Source organism: Mirounga leonina, unplaced genomic scaffold (assembly GCF_011800145.1).
Source record: "Mirounga leonina isolate KUSES-001 unplaced genomic scaffold, KU_Mleo_1.0 Mir_95, whole genome shotgun sequence".
Taxonomy (NCBI): Eukaryota; Metazoa; Chordata; class Mammalia; order Carnivora; family Phocidae; genus Mirounga; species Mirounga leonina.
In genome coordinates, this window is record NW_023270865.1 from 24,869,344 (window position 1) to 24,887,099 (window position 17,756).

The window sequence follows — 17,756 nt, forward strand, 5'->3', positions numbered from 1 at the left end:
AGAGGCAGCAGTATTTTATTTCACATATTTAAAAAGCCCTTTTCCTTTATTTGCCCTATTTTATTGTTCTTCATAGTATTTCAACCCCACCTGAAATTTTTTTAAACTCTACACCCAGGGGCGCCTGGGTGGCTCAGATGGTTGGGCGTCTGCCTTCGGCTCAGGTCATGATCTCAGGGTCCTGGGATTGAGCCCCGCATCGGGCTCCCTGCTTGGCGGTGAGCCTGCTTCTCCCTCTCCCTCTACTGTTCCCCCTGCTTGTGCTCTCTCGCTCTGTCAAATAAATAAATAAAATCTTTAAAAATTAATAAGTAAATAAACTCTACACCCAACGTGGAGCTCAAACTCACGACCCCAAGATCAAGTCTCATGCTCTACTGACTGAACCAGCCAGGTGCCCCTAAAATTTTAAGTATTTATTTAGTTGTTGGTTTCCCACCACCACCAACCAACCAGCAACCAACCAATTCAACTCAACCCAAGACACACACACACACACACACACACACACTCACACACACTGAATGAATGAAATTGTTCCATGTTATATCAACCACATCGAATGCAGTATTGCTTGTAAATTGTGCTTTAATTTCTGCAATCAGATATGATGCAGTGAGATACAAATATAAACGTTCATTGTACATTGGGAAAATAGAAATCACGTTTATACAGATAATAGCCCAACAGCTTATTCCCTTTAAAAAAAAAAGTTTTGAATGTTTTTAAAGCTAATTTATTTTCAGTGTAAAAACTTGGAGGTATAAACAAACTCAAGATATTATATACAGTAAATTAATGTACATTTCCAAATTTGCACAGTGCAGCATTTTAAACAAAGTAAATGGTCTCATTTCAGCTTTTACTGTTAAGCATAATCCATATCTCAATCTTGAATAAAAATGTCACAATATATAAACCCACTGAGAATTCTGTACACAAATACAAGTTTATAGAAATCTGATTTCAAATATAAATACATAAACTGTCATGACCTCACATGTTACAACAGCTTATTTTTCTATTGTACTTTTTTTTAAAAAAATCATAGAAAAATATTTCAACACACATTCAACCGCTATGACAAGGGCCATGACCTTGTGCCTTTAAACCGTACTTTGTGGAGTGTAAAGCATCACACCAGGCATTTCTGGAATGAAAATTACTAAGATTCTAAGATTGAAGAGGCTACTGTATAAATATTCACGTTATAATATGGTAACAAAAATAGTTAGCTCCATAGTGTATTTGGGGGGCAGTGGGGCAGAGAAGTGGAGGTTAGTGCTAGTTTAAGAAGGCCCACAGAACGTATGTTAAGGTAGCTAATGAACTAGTGTATTTTTAAAATCCCTACCGCAAGCCTAACACTGAAATCACTAGTGAGACTCTTAAGGCAACCAAGACCGGACATGCGTTTGGCCCCCAATGCATGGATCCTGCCCTCTCAGCCTCTGTCATTTTAACAGGCCAACCTGGCTCACGTGTCAATGTGGAATGGGGAGAACAGCAAAGCAATTTCTTGTACATACAAAAAGACGATTCAGTGCAAACTGAGAAACTTCTTTGTCAATAGTTTCCAAATTTCTTATTGCCCTCAAGCAACTGAACTTTTTCTAAACATGTAACATTCAAATTGGGATCTACACTGGAGAGCAAATGTATATAAAAGGCAAACATTCAATTTGAAACGTTCTAACATTAGTTCCCCCCCCCTCCCTTTTGTGGGTTTTAACAGAGTTCCACTGAGAAAGAAAAAACTGGTCCTTAAAAGTGTACTTTCCTGCATTTAAAAATATATATACCATTTAGACAGCAGATGCAAGGTGACCAGGCATAATCAAGTTTCTTCTATGGCTTTGAAATCGTTGAGGTACTGTAGGAGAACCATCACCTCTGCTACTCATACTTCTTGGCCTCCCTACAGAAGCCACGTTCAGAAGTGATCCTGCTCACGCCTGCGTGGTTACAGAGACTTTGGGGAGACCGCGTGAGGGCTGCGGCGGAGGACCGTGGGCACAAATGGCCCCAAGCCTCGGCACACTGTTAGAAAAAGGCAAAGCACTTTCAGTTTAACCAACAGATTTAGCAGCAAGATCCTGGGACTCGGTGCACCACAGCAGGGAGCGTGGGGACGGCAGTGAGGGGGACTGAGTGGGCAGAGGGAGACCTGGAGCTGTCAGCACACGGAAAGGGCGGTGGGGCTGGCTGGCTAGCCCACCAGCCCCGCACAAAGTGACACAGTCTATGCAGGAGGGGGGATGGCCAGAAATGTCAGGATGGGTGACATGGATGGAATCTCCCCAGCTTTTCTCAGGCGAGAGGATGTAGAAGGGAAAAATGCTATGGGTTAAATGAATGCCATACATCTTAATACCTCTATGTGAGTCTTTCAATTTGCCATACACACATCGAATAAAGCTGAACCTGCTCCAACTAAAGATGGGTAGAGAGACACACACTCTTCCCAACGACTAGATAAATTATCTCGGCACACACACAAAAAATTATCTTGGCACAGAAAAGATCTGAAGAAAGTATCGAGTCCAAGAATGTCTGACCAAAGCCCTTTCTAGTAGTAAACCCGCCACTGCAGGTTCTGTATAATACTTACGCATCAGACAATGGCCAGTTCTATTATGGGTCAAGTAGTAACTCCTTTCAATTAATAATACTAGAGATACAGTTTTAATTGCATAGTCTTTCAGGAGCATGAAAAAACCACGAGAACCAGCTCTTTTCCTGAAGGTCCAGGCTTCCTGCTACAGAGCCCTGGACTAATGCCTCCCCGCCCCCCGCAGCAGTAAGCTTCAGCATGACCCACTAATCCGGAGATCAAACGTGTTCGACTCCTGTCCCAGCCCTCACCGTTCCTCCTTCACAATCACTGAGCAGACGGGTCACACATCCCCCAGATCCACAAACTCATCTTCTCGTTTGGCCAGATCGTCTTCATCACCCAAAGCTTTCCAGCCACTGGTGGGCAAGACTGGCTTCGAGGAGTGTCGCTGCAGCAGAGCGAAAGGAAACAAAGAGGACAAGCGGGCAGAGCTCCTCAGCAAAGGGGGGGCCTCTGCCGGGAGGGCCCCCTGGCTGTGGTGTCTCTCATCGATTTTCTCTTGTAAGTGCTCTACTTCCTCCATCATTTCCAAGAGTTTGCTCATGGTGGCCACTCTGCCGCCACCCAGAATTTGGGCTTCTGGAATCCAGCGCAAATAGCGCTGGGCCCAGACTTTGATTTCTGGCCCCTCGATGTGAGGCAGCAACAGACCGTGGTAGTCCGTGGGCTTGCTGTGCCAGCTTTCATAGAACTCTCGAAAGTTGTCTTGCAGCTCATCAGAAGAATTAATTAATTTGCTAATTCTTCTGCCCAGAAGGTTTTTAATTAAATGATCTGTTTCTTCCCTGAAAAATCCTCTTTTGGGAGATGATTTAGATTGGGTAAGTGGTAAAGAAAGTTGTCGTTGATGCTTTGAGAGAAAACACAAATAAAAATCTCTGGTTAGCTAACAGCAGTTACAATCATTCCTCTCAAAAAAGGAAAAAAAAAGCGGGGGTGTGGGGGGGGGCATCATCCTGCGTTAACAAGAGTCATGAGAAATCAGAACCGCCATGTGAATGAAAAATCATTAAAATGCAGTAACCTGGTGGGGGAGGGGGTTCTTGTTTACTCCATGACGCAAACATTAGATGCACATGGCATTTAGAGATAAACAGGTAAAAGCAGGCACGTGCAGGGCTGTACAGGAAGGTGGGCTGCGACAGGAAGAGCAGCTTTCTACTTCCTCCTCTCCTGCCACAGGCACAGTGAGCACTTCCGAAGAACAAGCTTAACTCAAGCTGGGCTGCCGAATTCGGCCAGTGCGGGTGTGAGGCCTATTCATTTTCCGGAGACAGCAAAATGTTTCTTCCTTAAGAACATTCTGAACACCCGGGAGGAAGCAGTGCTGACTACCTGAAGATCCCATCGCTTTAATGAACTACATCTGCAGGTTATCAGGCATCCAGTGGGAGTCCAAGCCTATGTCATCAAGATTCTTTTGGACAAAGAGACAAGTGGAAGCAGAAGGAATTTGAGCAACTGGCTAAACTGGCCAGATGTTCTTGCCTGACAAGCTGTGCCGAGTAGAAGATGCAAGAGCATTGACATTATTCTCCTGCCCAGTAATTCTACCAGCAGCCAAAGCAAGGTATTCTAAACTGAGGAGCACCAGGACAGGGCTGTGAAGATGGGTAAAGAGGTAAAAGGTTACAAGGACCCCCGGGGCCCAATGGAGAGGTCAGCAGTGTGGGGAGATGCTGTTTCTTCCCAGCTCTTTTGCTCCTGAGGTGTCCGTTTGAAATAAGAAGTCAACAGTTTTATGGGCAGGCTAGCCCTATAACTCTCTCATATATTCCTGCCAGTGGTTCTTCCTGGGGGGGGGGGGGGGGGAGAGGAAGCATCCTTTATTATGGAATACAGAACAATAAAAATATAAAGAAGAAAAGCAAAACCAGTCACAATGCCACAACTCAGAGGTGACCAGGATTTCTGACTTTCCAGCGGGGATAGGAGCACCGAAGGCCAGGAGTCAGCAGCCTGGCCTCTCTCCTCCCCAGGGGCCAAGGTGACTCAGTCTAGGCTGGGGGGCCAGCTGCGTGCGCGTGGAAGCAAACAGTCGCTGAGTGTTTGCCGCCTGCCGGGTTCTGTGCTCAGTGCTTTACGTGTATCGACTTGGCCAATTCTCCAAGTCACTGTTCCTGCCCCGTTTTACAAACGAGGAAACCAAGGCACAGACATTAATACACAAAGACCCCAGCTATACAGTGCTAAAGGCAGTTTTACATACAGTCTGGCTCCAGAGACTGGACCCTTAACGGAACTCCACTTGTCTTGGAAGCCCCTCCTCTCAACCCCTAAGTGAACGGTGTGTTCAAGAAGGGCAGGGTGGGAGTGGCATGCCTGGTCCAGGCTGAGGTTGAGATCGCATGCCCGAGTGGGGCCCGCTGCCTCGAATGGCAATGCAAAAGCAGTGCTTCAAGCTGCTCAGCCACGGCCTCTTTTGTTTCTACAGAACTTTTCCAAGGCCATGTGCCTACTCAACAAGGGGCCCGAAGCCCAACACATGATGTCCTAACACAAAGGCTTCAAAGTTCCTCGTCGCCCCAGCCCCAACTCTTCAGCTGATACAATCTGAAATTCTCCAACTCTGGCTCAAACCCCCTGCACCAGTCAGCTCCTGGAGCCTCGGCCATCTGCTCCTGATTACAGGGAGAAAGGACACTGAGAAAAACTGGATCTGGTCACAGAAATGAAATCCAGCCTTGCAAGGGGGAGCCTCAGTTTCCTTCCATGCGACATATGGAATCAGGCCTCGCTGTCTCTGAGGTCCCTTGCCCCCTCCAGCCCGGGGCACTTTCGAGATCCTGAACAGGTGAGAAGCGTGCACGCAGCCACCAGGGGGCACAGCACACTGAGGAGAAATGGACCTCGGGCCAAGCTGTTCCAGAGCTCAGGGCAGTTCTGGTCCAGCGGGCAGGAAAGAGACAAAGCTGGGAGGGGAAACATCCACCCGGCCCTGAGGACCCTTGAAAGAGGAAAGCGACAGTTCGAAGTTGTTCAGCAGCTGGTATCTTCTGCAAGAGCAGGCTGCGGCTCACCGGGCCCCCAAGCCTCTTCAGAACGGAGTACCTCCCGCACCAGGACTGGCCAGGCTCCCTGGACAGCAGGTGGGATCAGAAGAAGGGCCGTGGAGAAGGCAGAGACACACACTGACCTGGGATTCATCACTACCGCTTTCCCCTTTGTGGGGTGTGGTGGGGGGAAATTCCAGGCCAGGAGACAGAGTTAGGAGATGGCATGGAAATCACTGATCATCTAGGGAACTTGGGGGTTTTAATAACTAGTACAATGAGTAACAAATATCTGAAGGGATATTCAAATAATTTGACAGTTTTGGTTTATAGCACAGGTGAGCAAAGGACAGCCCATAGCCGATCAGGCCCGATGCCTCTTTTTGTAAATACCGGGACACAGCCGCGCTCCATCGGTCGAGAGCAGGAGCTGGGCTGGAGACTGTGCGGCCCTTAACAGAATCGACTGTAGACACAGCTCAACGAAGAGAGGTCTTGCTACGGAAGACATGAGCCGGTACAGACAGAGCAAACCTCACAATTAATGCTCCTTCTGCCCTAACCACACTCAGGTAGGGGGTACACACGAGCCCATGCGGCACAGCTGTGTTGGCAGTAACCTCCCCAGTGACGCTGAGCAGATGGCCGTGTCTCATCAGGGCAAAGGCTGATAGCAAGTGAGTCTCACGGGCCCTGACAGTTTGCCCACCACAAACCTGGACTGTGCAGGCTGTTTACAGAATGTAAAGTTACAGGATGTGACTTTCCTCCTGACATACATGGGGATCTCTGGGCAGATGAAAGGGGTTAGACATGTGGTCATCTTACTTTCAAATGCGTTCCTTTCCGCTGGCCTTTGTCCAGTTTTGGCTTTTCCACATAAAGAGGGTTTTTGAGCAACATCTGGGCTTTAGATTCGAACTGTACAGACCAATCCCACACGGTGAGCAGATTCAAAGGCTTGCTTTGTGTATCTTGGCTTTCCCTACCCTGCCAAAACAAGCACAGGTCACGACGGCTCCCAGGGAGGGCTGGGGAGAGCAAGCACACAACGCCGAGAGACCCGCACCAGGAAGGGTGCTCCTGCCCTGCCCAGAGACCGACCACTCATGGGTCCTCCTTTTTTTTTTTATTTATTTTTTATTTTTTAGAGAGCGAGCGAGAGAGAAACAGCATGAGAGGGGAGAGGGTCAGAGGGAGAAGCAGGCTCCCCGCTGAGCCGGGAGCCCGATATGGGACTCGATCCCAGGACCCTGGGATCATGACCTGAGCCGAAGGCAGTCGCTTAACCATCTGAGCCACCCAGGCGCCCGGGTCCTCCTTTTTAAAGGCTGCAGCTGTCAGTGGTTGTTCACTTAAGGCTTTGGGTGGGAAGGGAGAGAGGGAAGACGGGCACCTTATTTTCCAGTGGCCCACGTGCCACCCACTGATGGGCACTTTCACCACAACCCTTGTGAGGTCACTATTTCTCACATTTTATATTTGAGGAAGCTGAGGCTCAGAAAACTGAGGTGAACTGCCTGAGCTCTTGAAGCTGGTGAGCAATGGGCTGGGCTCTGGAACTGGGGCTGCGTGACTGGAAGACCACGTTCTGTGCCCCTACTCCACTGAGGAATTTGCTAAAACCACTCCCAAAGAGCCAGCTCAGGCAAACCCGGAGGCCAGCAGAAAAGCCGGCCAAAGGCATTCAGCGTGGTTAGAAAGTAAAAACTCCCAGGAGCGAGGCCTCAAGGGAGACTAAAGGAGTTTAAGATGGAAAGTAAAAGCCTAGTTTCCCTACTCTGCCTCATCTCCATTTTCTTCAGAGTAACTCCAGGCATCAAGTAAATGGAAGAGAAGGCTGACCGTCTTTACAAAGAACAACTTTTAATTTTGCTTAATTCCTCACCTCCAACACTTGCTCTCCCAGCTCCAATATTTACTGTGTGGCCTTGGGCCAATTACTCATCCTCTCAGCGCCTCAGCATCTCAGGGTAAGAATGCGGACCCCACAGGGTGCTATGAGAATTATCAATACCCAGAAAGCACTCAAAACAGTGCCCAGTATGGGGCGCCTAGGTGGCTCAGTCGTTAAACGTCTGCCTTCGGCTCAGATCATGATCCCAGAGTCCTGGGATCGAGCCCCGCATCGGGCTCTCTGTTCAGCGGGGAGCCTGCTTCTCCCTCTCCCGCTCTGCCTGCTTGTGTTCCCTCTCTCACTGTCTCTCTCTGTCAAATAAATAAATAAAATCTTTAAAAAAAACAAACAAAAAAAACAGGGCCCAGTATATTGTTACACAAATATTCTTTACATTAAAATTATTGCAACCTACTTGTGAGTCAGGGCTTCTTTAATGCACAGGTTCCTAAGAGGGACTCTTACCATGTTAATATCTTTTTGATGAGGCGAATTGAAGAAGAAGGTGCTAAAAATAGGTATGTACAAACTATCTGACAAAACAGTCAGGTAAGTCTCTGTGAAATCAAATGCTGGGGGATGCTGGTGCACCAGCTGCCAGACGCAATCCAAGAAAAGCAGGAACACAGGAACCTATGTGAAAACAAGATACATGTTACTGAGCAGGCACTGAAAGGCCAAGGCCAGCTGTCCCGAGTTCAGGGGCAGCCATCTCAACAGTTGTGGAATAACCACTTCTGGGCACTATATTCTCTGAGAAACAACAGTAGACTCCATCCTATTCCAAGCAATGAATATGCTCAACTGAAGTCACATGCCTGTAAATTAATATCCGTATTTGGCAGTACTGATCTGTGTAAAAGACATTTCAAAGATGAAATATGTAAAATCTCATTACTGATCAAGCACTGACAGATGAGCATTTGCAACTGATTTTGATGATAGGGAACACTTTGAATCCCAATTAAGTGAAATTGTTATCTCCCCTCCAAAGAGTTCCATTCTTCTTACTTGTACTCAATATTTTGAATTTTGTCAACATTCCTTTTTCCGCCCCCACAATGACGGTGCAGAAGAGAAAGAGGCCGGGAAAGAAGGCAGAAGCAGCAAAGGTGAGTTTCTAAGCTTTTTTCACAAGTGTACAGATTTTTTTAACTGATAGCCTCCTTTATTAGCTACCTAGAGGCAAGCCCTTTAAAGGCAGAGAGAGGTTTCTAGTGTGCTTTATCATTCACAAAGTGTTTATCCTTCTGAGCCAGTGACCCTGCCAGGGGAAGACAAACCATGTCACGGCCTCTCCCTTACGGAGGCTGCCCACACCCCATGCAGCCCAGAAGAGAGACAGGAGTTGGGAATCCAGCTCTTGAACCAAATGCAGGGCTGCATCCATAATATCACAAAGCAAACAACCCCATTTTCCTTTAAAACTCCAATATGGTGTCAAGTAAACTCAAGTATAAAAATATAATTTTAAAGATTTAAGAAACTGTGGCACCTGGGTGGCTCGGTTAAGCAACTGACTCTTAGTTTCGGCTCACATCCTGATCTCAGGGTCGTGGGATCAAGCCCCATGTTGGGCTCCCTGTTTGGTGCGAGTCTGCTTGGGATACTCACTCCTTTTCCCTCTGCTCCCAACCCCCAAATAAATAAATCTTTAATAAAAATAATTTAAAATTTTTTAAAATAAAATAAATTTTAAAACTTCAAGAAATGAAAGTAGTCACGTAATAGAAGAAAAAAGAAAAACCAACATGTTGATGTTGAAATGTTAAGAAATGTTTATATAGCAACTTTTTTTTCTTAAAGACTATTTATTTATTTGACAGAGAGCACAAGCAGGGGGAGCAGCAGACTCCCCGCTGAGCAGGGTGCCCAATGGGGGCTCCATCCCAGGACCCCGGGATCATGACCCAAGCCAAAGGCAGACGCTTAATCGACTGAGCCACCCAGGTGCCCCTATATAGCAACTTTATTTCATGCCTTATTTTCTGCTCAATGTATCATTTAAATAGAATGGAAAATATCTGAACCTTATTGTAGAGGCAGGAAAATGGGTTCAGAAAGTTTGGTTGACTTCTCCAAAGGCTGGATGAAAGCAGATCAGACTGGATCTGCTCTTGGACTTATTCCCGGCCCCCGCCCCCCGCCCCCGCCCCCCGCCCCCACGGTACCTGTCCGTCCTCACTTTCTCAAGATAGCCAAAACATACTCTTCCCCACAAAGTATCATCTCTCTCTGCCCATCATGTTATTTGAGTCCCATTAACCTGCAAAGTCCTCAGAAAGGCAAAGTCCATTCTAAGACTGAAAATGGTGATTTCCATTCAGCTTGATGGGCCACAGACAAGCAGAGACCAGGCCTGAAAGAAACCTCAAGCCTAGCTAGAGAAGCTGGGGTCTTCCAGGAATTTGGAGAGACTCCTACAATTTCTGTTAATTCCATAAAACCGCTCCCCACCCGACACAGCCACATTTATTATCTGGAGTAAGAACAGCCATGAGTCCTCCTCCTAGAATACGGGAACTTCACAGGTGATTTAACTAAAGAAAGTTCACCTGTTTTCATTTTACCTTCCATAGTCATTAATAATGTAGCCAAAGTAGTTTACACAGCTGCAGCTGAGACAAGTACACCACAGTTTGGGGGCTAACTAACTACAATGCTAACTCGCCTACGCCTGAATTCAGGGTCCATGCGGGGAGCAATTCACACGGCCAGGAGCAGAAGAGGTTGTGACACAGCGGACATATACTGCCGATAAGGTCCTGGTAATGGATGGCATTAACATAACCCCATGCTTTATTCTGAAAAGATTTATGTGTTATTACGCATTTTATGTAACTAACTTGTATACTGGATATTTTTTTTTTTTTGCAAAGATTAACTTAACAGAAATTGTAGGAGTCTCTCTGAATTAATTTTTAAGTTTTACAACAAATCAATGTTATTCCCATCATGAAATAAATATCCACCCTTAGTGTACACAATTTATAAGAGAAGGATCTGAACACACTAACCCCTTTCCTTGGGGAAGGGCTTCGATACCATTTAAAGCATTCAGAGTCATCAAACGGTGAAGTGAACACAGCCTTCCTAACAAGCCCATCGGCATGCACTTAGCAAGCAGTAACCCTCCATCTGAAGACAGGTATTAAGTAAGAGATCGGGGACTTCTGCAATGAGGACACTCACCTCCTCTTTGTCACTCTGACGGAGGTGGTTGCAGCGATCCAGGAAACAGTGCCCACCCATGATCCACTCCTTTTGGACGAGGCTCTGGAAACCAACCCTGGTTCTGCAGTGGGGGTCCATCATCACTTGCACCAGAGAGGAAAGGAGGCAGCAGAGGTCGGAAGCGTTCTCCTCTGGGAGGGGCCCCAGTGCCAATACAAAGAGGCAGGAGAATGTGAAGTTATTTAAAGCCGCCCAGAGCACTTGCACAGTTAGTAACAGGGTTCCCCAAACCAAAGTCGGCTTGCTAACTGACAGTCAAGCCCTACTTCTCTGAAGCCAAAGATGCCAATGGGAAACAAGGTAGTGTTTTCAGACCGAGGGACAAACTGCTTCTGGCCAGTCTCATACAGGTTCCCGAATACTCTGGCCCTAAGCAGGGATTTGCTTACTGAATGAATAAAACATGGCATTCCAAGTCCACTGTCAGCACGTGGGCATCCCGGCGTGCCACACAACGAGGACAGAACCATACACAAGATGGCGGCCTGCAGGGCTTCACAGACCAACTTCAAACCTCTTCCGGCTGCTGTGTCAAAGCAAAAGTCCTCACTGGACCCACTGTTCCCAGGCTCGGCTGCTTCTCAGACTCACCTCGGAGCTCCTTTCCTGCACTCCCTCTGCTTTGGAGGAAGTGTAATCTCTCTGGACCCCCTTATTCCCAGCTCCACAGCGCTTTCTGTTTCTGTCGGAGAGCACAGAGGTGCTCTGCCTAGCCTGGAGGAGAAACTCCCCTCGGGCTACTTCCACGCGCCCACCCCCCGCCACCCCCGAAGCGCACCGTACAAAACCTGTACCATGAAAATTCAGTGCACACACTTGTTTAGCATTCAGGACTCACAGCTAATAAAAGCATACATCACCACCCACACATTTGGCTTAAGAGTTTTCAGATCCTAAAAGGGAGGGTCTACATCCCCGTGGTTTCCCCTTTACAAAGAAGTGCAACCAAACTGTTATTTAAAAATGCCCACGGGGATGACAGTGCTAGTAGCGGTGCAGTTGAAGAAACTTGAGAATGAATTCTCAGTAGGTAGAAAATTCTCATTCTGACCCTGTCACGGTGAGGCACTGCGGCCCAGGCTTACGCTTGGGCTTCTGCTTCTCTCCCAGGACACAGGTCTCAACTACGGGAGCGCATGTGTTTCAGAGAAACGGTTTCGTCTATGGAGTGCTATCAAGTCTCATTTTTAAGGGAATCTTCCTCCTTGCATCTGAAGGATATTAATAGTATATGTGTGGGTAACAGGAAGAGTGGCTAGAAAAGGAGATTTCAAAGAAGACAACTCAGTGGTCCATCTGGGAGCAAGTGACTTCTCACAACTCAGCCAAAGATGCAGATTTCCTTTATGCGACTCTGACTACTGCCGTCTGGCCCTTACTGCCATCTCTCAGACCCCAATCTATCCCTCCTCCTTTGCACCAGTTAGTCAGTACTCTGTTCTGCCATTGGTGGTAAGGTCTTTTTCAATAACGTGCTCAGGTCAACTCTCTCATTAGGCTGTAAACTTCTAAAAGGCAGAAGTATACAGCTCTGCACATGGCAGGTGCTCAATAAATGTATTCAAATTGAAGTCACTGAGCCAATATCAGGTGGTACAGAAGCCCCAGGCAGACACATTTTCCAGCCTGCCCACAGAGGCTAAATTTCAGCAATCACGGAGTGCATCAGAGCAATGGTAAAAGCTTCAGGGTATGAAAGCATGAGATGATCTACTGAATTGGAGGTACAGGTCTATAAGAAGTTTAAAATACTCTAAATAGCAAACATAATATTTTAGCTGAGATCTAATCAATTTCAGCACCTTTTTAAAAAAGCGGTTTACACCTGTTTTTACACATTCTGAATGTGTATGTCCTGTTGGCAAGTATAGCAAGTTAAGCCCACTGAGGAAAAGGAAATCATGACACAAAGTTTCTACAGCAACTGCACAAGGTTCTCAAACACAAAGGTATAAAAATAACAATTAAACCATCCATGGGTTTCTTTTATATAAAAGGAATTATCAAAAGGTTTTAACTTTAACCAAGTTGAGTTAATATAAAACAAAATCCAAAGCATTGGAAATATGACCTTTGGTGAAGATACCAAACAGTTCCTTCTTGGGCTGCAAATAGGTCTGCCAAGTTCTAAACGAAGGATTTATTTTTAAACTGTAACACTGACCTCAAACGCAAAGGATTCCAAGGTCAGAGTAGAAAAGAATGGGAAGGATTTCTACACTAGCTCACTCCTTTTATAAGACAATTCCAATTCCATGAAGCTGTGTATACAGAAACTGAATCTCGACTGAAGGAAAATGAAAACCACTCCTTGTGCTTTAAATATATTACCTAAAAGAAGAACGTTCATGTTTTGTGCTTCTAGACATTCTGTAATCTCTATTGCTTTTTTCAGGCAACGTCTAAATTGGAAAGAGACAAGAAAGGGGCGTTAGTTCCTGAGGTTGGTATCAAAACGATGAGAAGTTTAGAGCCAGAAAACTGAAGACTAAGGGAGACGATCTCATTTGTTTTTCCACTTGAAATCCTCCAGAAAAGCAGCAATTACCATTTACACTATTCAGATACTGCAACACACTCATTTGCCAATTAGAAATTGAAAAATTTCAGAAAGGAATCCCAAAACTGATGTTAAAACCTAGGTGATTTCTAAACTACAAACTCTTATTGAGAACTCATGCCTGAGTCTGGCCCGCGAGTCCTAGTAAGACCCACCAATGCCCACGTCAGAAACTGTGCCGCACGCCCACATCATTTAATTCACGGTCACTTGCCAAATGTGTCAGTGTGGCTGACAAGATCCAATATGCCCAGAAATCCCTTTTGTCGGTCTCTGTACACACTATTCCTTTTACAGCTTCGACTGTTCTCTACTTATAACTAGGGGCTTCCCAATGCCGTTCCCTGCCTGCAGGGGTGCCTCCCTCGGCCGACTCTTCATTTGTTCTCTGCCCACTCCACATAACGAAGGGTTCTTCTCTGTATGACATTTATCCCTGTTTGCAATTATACATTCAAACTGTGGGACACGTGGCAGGCTCTTCAAAACGTATTTGTTAATAAGTGTTTGGAGGGCTGAGGCTCCGTGCCACAAACCTCACCGGCAGAACTGAGAGAGATGACGTGCCAGGTCAAGGGAAGAATTCTTCTCTTTTCTCAAAAGAATCCTAGGGCCGCCGGAGCTATTCTCGCACCCCTGATCATCATTTCTGTTCTGTGCCTCCCCTTTGCCCTCTCCTTTACTTAACGGCAACAGAGAGGAGCTATTCAATATATGAAGTAGGGAAGGGAATGTAATTCTGTCTCTGAGGCTCTCGACCTAATTCCAAAACCCAAAATGACTAATTGAGATTAATCATAAAGTTATGGAAAAAAAGGGGGGGACACCTGGGTGGCTGCCTTTAGCTCAGGTTATGATCCCAGGGTCCTGGGATCACGCTCCGCAATAATTTTTAAATAGGTAATATACACACGAGACACAGAATTCAAAAAGGTATTCAGTAAAAAGTCAGCATCCCTCCCCTTCGCAACCCTGGTTCCTGCTTGGAGGCCAGCACTACCGCCTCAGTTAGGATCTTGGGTTGCCGCGCCCCCTTTTCTGCAGTCTTTCAATGCCTAGTCTAGATCTCAGAGATCTCCTTCTGAGCAGGTAGCATGTCTATAAATTCAGATCAAATGTGCACAGAATACATAACACGTAAAATCCAGCTGAGCCCTGAAGAAACATGTGATCTAAAGAACAGTTAACTGTGAAATATAAGTTATTTGTCAATTTGCTTTACTACTTTGAATTGGAGAACTATAAAATTCATGAGCAAAAGAATGGCTTGAAATACCTGATTATGTCAAGCCAGCTGCTGCTTTCCAACAGAGAAAACCATTTTATATCTGTGTCCCAAAATTCGGTACTATTATCTGAAAAAAGAAAAAAGAGTAAGAAGTCAGGTCACTGTTCTCTTCCACGTCTGCCACCAAAAAGCTGTGCTACTCAAGCATGCTGTTCAGACAGTCAGTCCTGGATCTGGACTGCAGACTCCAAGCACAGATCTCTGCTTTTAAGCAAAGGACATTTCCAGACCTCAGCTGAAATGGTGTTTGAACTTATATAAGCCCCTGGAAGGGGGTGGCAATCAGAAATGGATTTTTTAGATTTTTATTGCTCAAATAAAAAGTGCCCCACGGTATGTATATAAAGTCACAGTCCACCTTTTAACTCAACAAGGAGAGTAACATGTTTTAGGCAGAAATGGTCAGGACCCAGGCTATACTGTTCCTAGTAGTGGAAAATGCAACAGGATACATCCTGATGCCAGGCAGCCCAAAGGGGGAGATATGGCTTCTGTTGGAATCCTAAATATACAAACACATTTTCCTTGCTCACTCCTACACCATCCCCTCCACCCACCTTGATACAGAGAACCCTGCGTTTCATGGACATCTAAGACATGTCAAAGTTGCAAACTCAAATCAGTGACAAGGCAGACACTTCTGCGAGTCCTGGAAGATGAGAATGGAAGTGTAGAATCACAGTCCTGTAACAACTAGTGCAGTGAAGACTATACGTTCAGGGATCATTTCTATTGTTTGTTACTAGAGAAGTTTCTCTGAACGTGTAGAATACCCAAAATTTAAGATCTGCAAAAAAAACAAAAAACAATAAACTAGTGCAATGTATCACTCTCCACCAGATCCCTGCTTTTTATAAATCTATTTTGTAACACACAACATAGTGTGTTCTCCTTAGAGGCGGACACTGCTATGTCCCCGGGTGTCATATTCATCTTTATCTCAAATGCCTCCATAGTCAGTGCATTTAATGAAAACTCCAGAAACGTCAGCTGAATGAATGAATCCTAAATTAGCTGGAATTTGCTAGGCTAAAAAGTCCATGTTAGGAAAAACTACATGTAAGTGTGACCAATCTCAGATGGTAATACAGACTCACTGAAGAACGAGGAGAATAGATAACTGAGCTGGTCAAACTGGATTCCAGTCCTAAATTGTTCATAGTGGGCAGCCTAGGCAGGGAAGTGGGGGAGGCTGGGATGTGCATATTTCATTTCCTACTTGTCCATTTCTGCTTAATCTGAAGGGAAAAAAGAGATTTCCACTTGGGGTGGGGGCAGGGAGGTCCATTCAACAAGTGACCAACAAGAACAAACAGACCATTCGTTTTATAAATCACCGTGAGAGAGCCAGCGAATACTGGCATTGCACAATCCCACAACTTTTAAAGGGAGAAGCCCCAGTGTTCCCCTCCGGGCAACCGGGGTGCTGGGGATGGAGAGAAGAGGAGGGGTGGGCCTGTGTTCACGGCCACGAGAAGGGGCAGTGGGGCATAAGACTGGAGAAAAATGGGGGGCAGACGTGGCAACGACATGGCCCCTTGACCACCAGCCCGCCCCTCCGCTCCACATCAACCCTCCTGGCCACGAGCCTCTGGTGCAAACTGAGCCCAGGGAAAAGGCACCAACTTTCACCTGATCCACATGGCATGTCTTTCCCCATGTGACAGGAAGTTTTTACTCAGCATTCTTCTCACCTATCAGAAAGAGCTGTTTAAATTTAGAGTATGCAGTCTGGATGTCCTGAAGCGACAGGAAGTTGCTGGACAGGTCTTCGGTTTTAACAATTTCATAGGGTGGCCTGTGGATGGTCTTGTAAATTCTAGGTATCAAAAAGTAACGTGAGATTAGAAGAACAGATGTGAATTAGAAATAGCTTATTTGCCCTGAGCACTTACTATGTGCCCAGATCTGTGTGCATAGGATCTTCCCGTTTAATCCCTGCCAATGAAGTAACCACCACAGGACTGCTGTCCCTGGTCAGCTGAGGTGGGAATGCAAGCGCATGGGGCACTTCCCAGCCTAAGAGTATGAAGATTATAAACTGACAGAGCCATGATTTGAACCCAAGGCAGTGTAACTTCAAAGCTTTTCTGTTTTTAATTCATCCACTTTGGGTTTTTCCCCCCACATTTTGAAAAATTTCAAACATTTGTTAAAGGACAGTGACATAGGCCATGACCCGGATTTGACCACTGTCAACACTAGGGCCTTCGTGCCACTTCCCCCTAAATACTCAGGCATGCATCTCTAAAAACAACGCAGTTGACATTTTCTATGATATGTTATACTGACTCCTTTCAAAGTTAACTTTTTAAGTGTATTTTTTTCAGTAATCTCTACTCCCAGTGTGGGGCTCGAACTCACAACCCCGAGATCAGGAGGGGCATCCTCTACCAACCGAGCCAGCCACCTGCCCCTCCTTTCAAAGTGATTAAAAACAATCACTCTAGGGGCACCTGGGTGGCTCAGCCCATTAGGCATCTGCTTTCGGCTCAGGTCATGATCCCGGAGCCCCGGAATTGAGCCCCGCATTGGGCTCCCTGCTCAGTGGGGAGTCTGCTTCTCTCTCTCCCTCTGCCCCTCTCCCACTTGTGCTCGCTCGCTCTCTCTCAAATAAATAAATAAGATCTTAAAAACAAACAAAAACCAATCACTCTATGTGGTATTCCCGAGCACTAAGCTGTCAGCAGGTGAACAGGAGTGAACATACTATTAAGAACTGTTCCCCTGCATCTGGGAAAACAAGAACTGAACTAACCAATAGCAAAATGTAGAACAGTACTGACCCATCCAAGAAGCTCTTTTGGATTTGTAAAAGGCCATCATCCTGTTCTTTGGGCAGTGCTGACATTTTCAAAAGGGCACATCCATTATGGCAGGACCAACACCATATCTGCAAAGGGGGAAAAAAGATTTTTCAGATATAACATACACAATCCAGGAGGAGACAGGTAAGCTTAGCATTTAAATTCATACAGGGAAGTGTTTCACTTAGTAAGAAATGGCTGGATGTATTCACCTTTGTTAAGCCAAAGAGTAGTTACGTAAGTGAAAAACACAGACTTAGTCTCAAAACAAACCAAACCAAACCAGGTCTAGTCACACGCAGCCTTGCTTATGGTCTAACGTATATACCTTTTGACTTGCCTTTAGTGCTGGGAGCTGAG

At 45.9% G+C, this 17,756-nt stretch overlaps 1 protein-coding gene and 1 pseudogene across 3 annotated transcripts in view; one reads left to right on the forward strand and one right to left on the reverse strand.

Moving 5' to 3' along the window:
* Positions 1-570: 570 nt before the first annotated feature.
* MTMR12 (myotubularin related protein 12) overlaps positions 571-17,756 on the reverse strand; it is a 69,544-nt gene continuing 52,358 nt past the window's right edge. For 2 of the 3 annotated variants that reach the window (XM_034998894.1, XM_034998895.1), the window contains exons 9-16: positions 17,376-17,482; positions 16,284-16,408; positions 14,578-14,656; positions 13,073-13,143; positions 10,700-10,872; positions 7,973-8,140; positions 6,439-6,600; positions 1,728-3,467 (exon numbers count right to left, since the gene is read on the reverse strand). In XM_034998894.1, coding sequence (XP_034854785.1) covers positions 2,898-3,467; positions 6,439-6,600; positions 7,973-8,140; positions 10,700-10,872; positions 13,073-13,143; positions 14,578-14,656; positions 16,284-16,408; positions 17,376-17,482 — 1,455 coding nt within the window. In that variant the 3' untranslated portion in view covers positions 1,728-2,897. Of the gene's footprint in view, positions 3,468-6,438; positions 6,601-7,972; positions 8,141-10,699; positions 10,873-13,072; positions 13,144-14,577; positions 14,657-16,283; positions 16,409-17,375; positions 17,483-17,756 lie in introns of all 3 variants that reach the window. The other variant, XM_034998897.1, reaches the window with a different exon arrangement.
* Positions 15,294-15,376, forward strand: LOC118006308 (annotated as a pseudogene).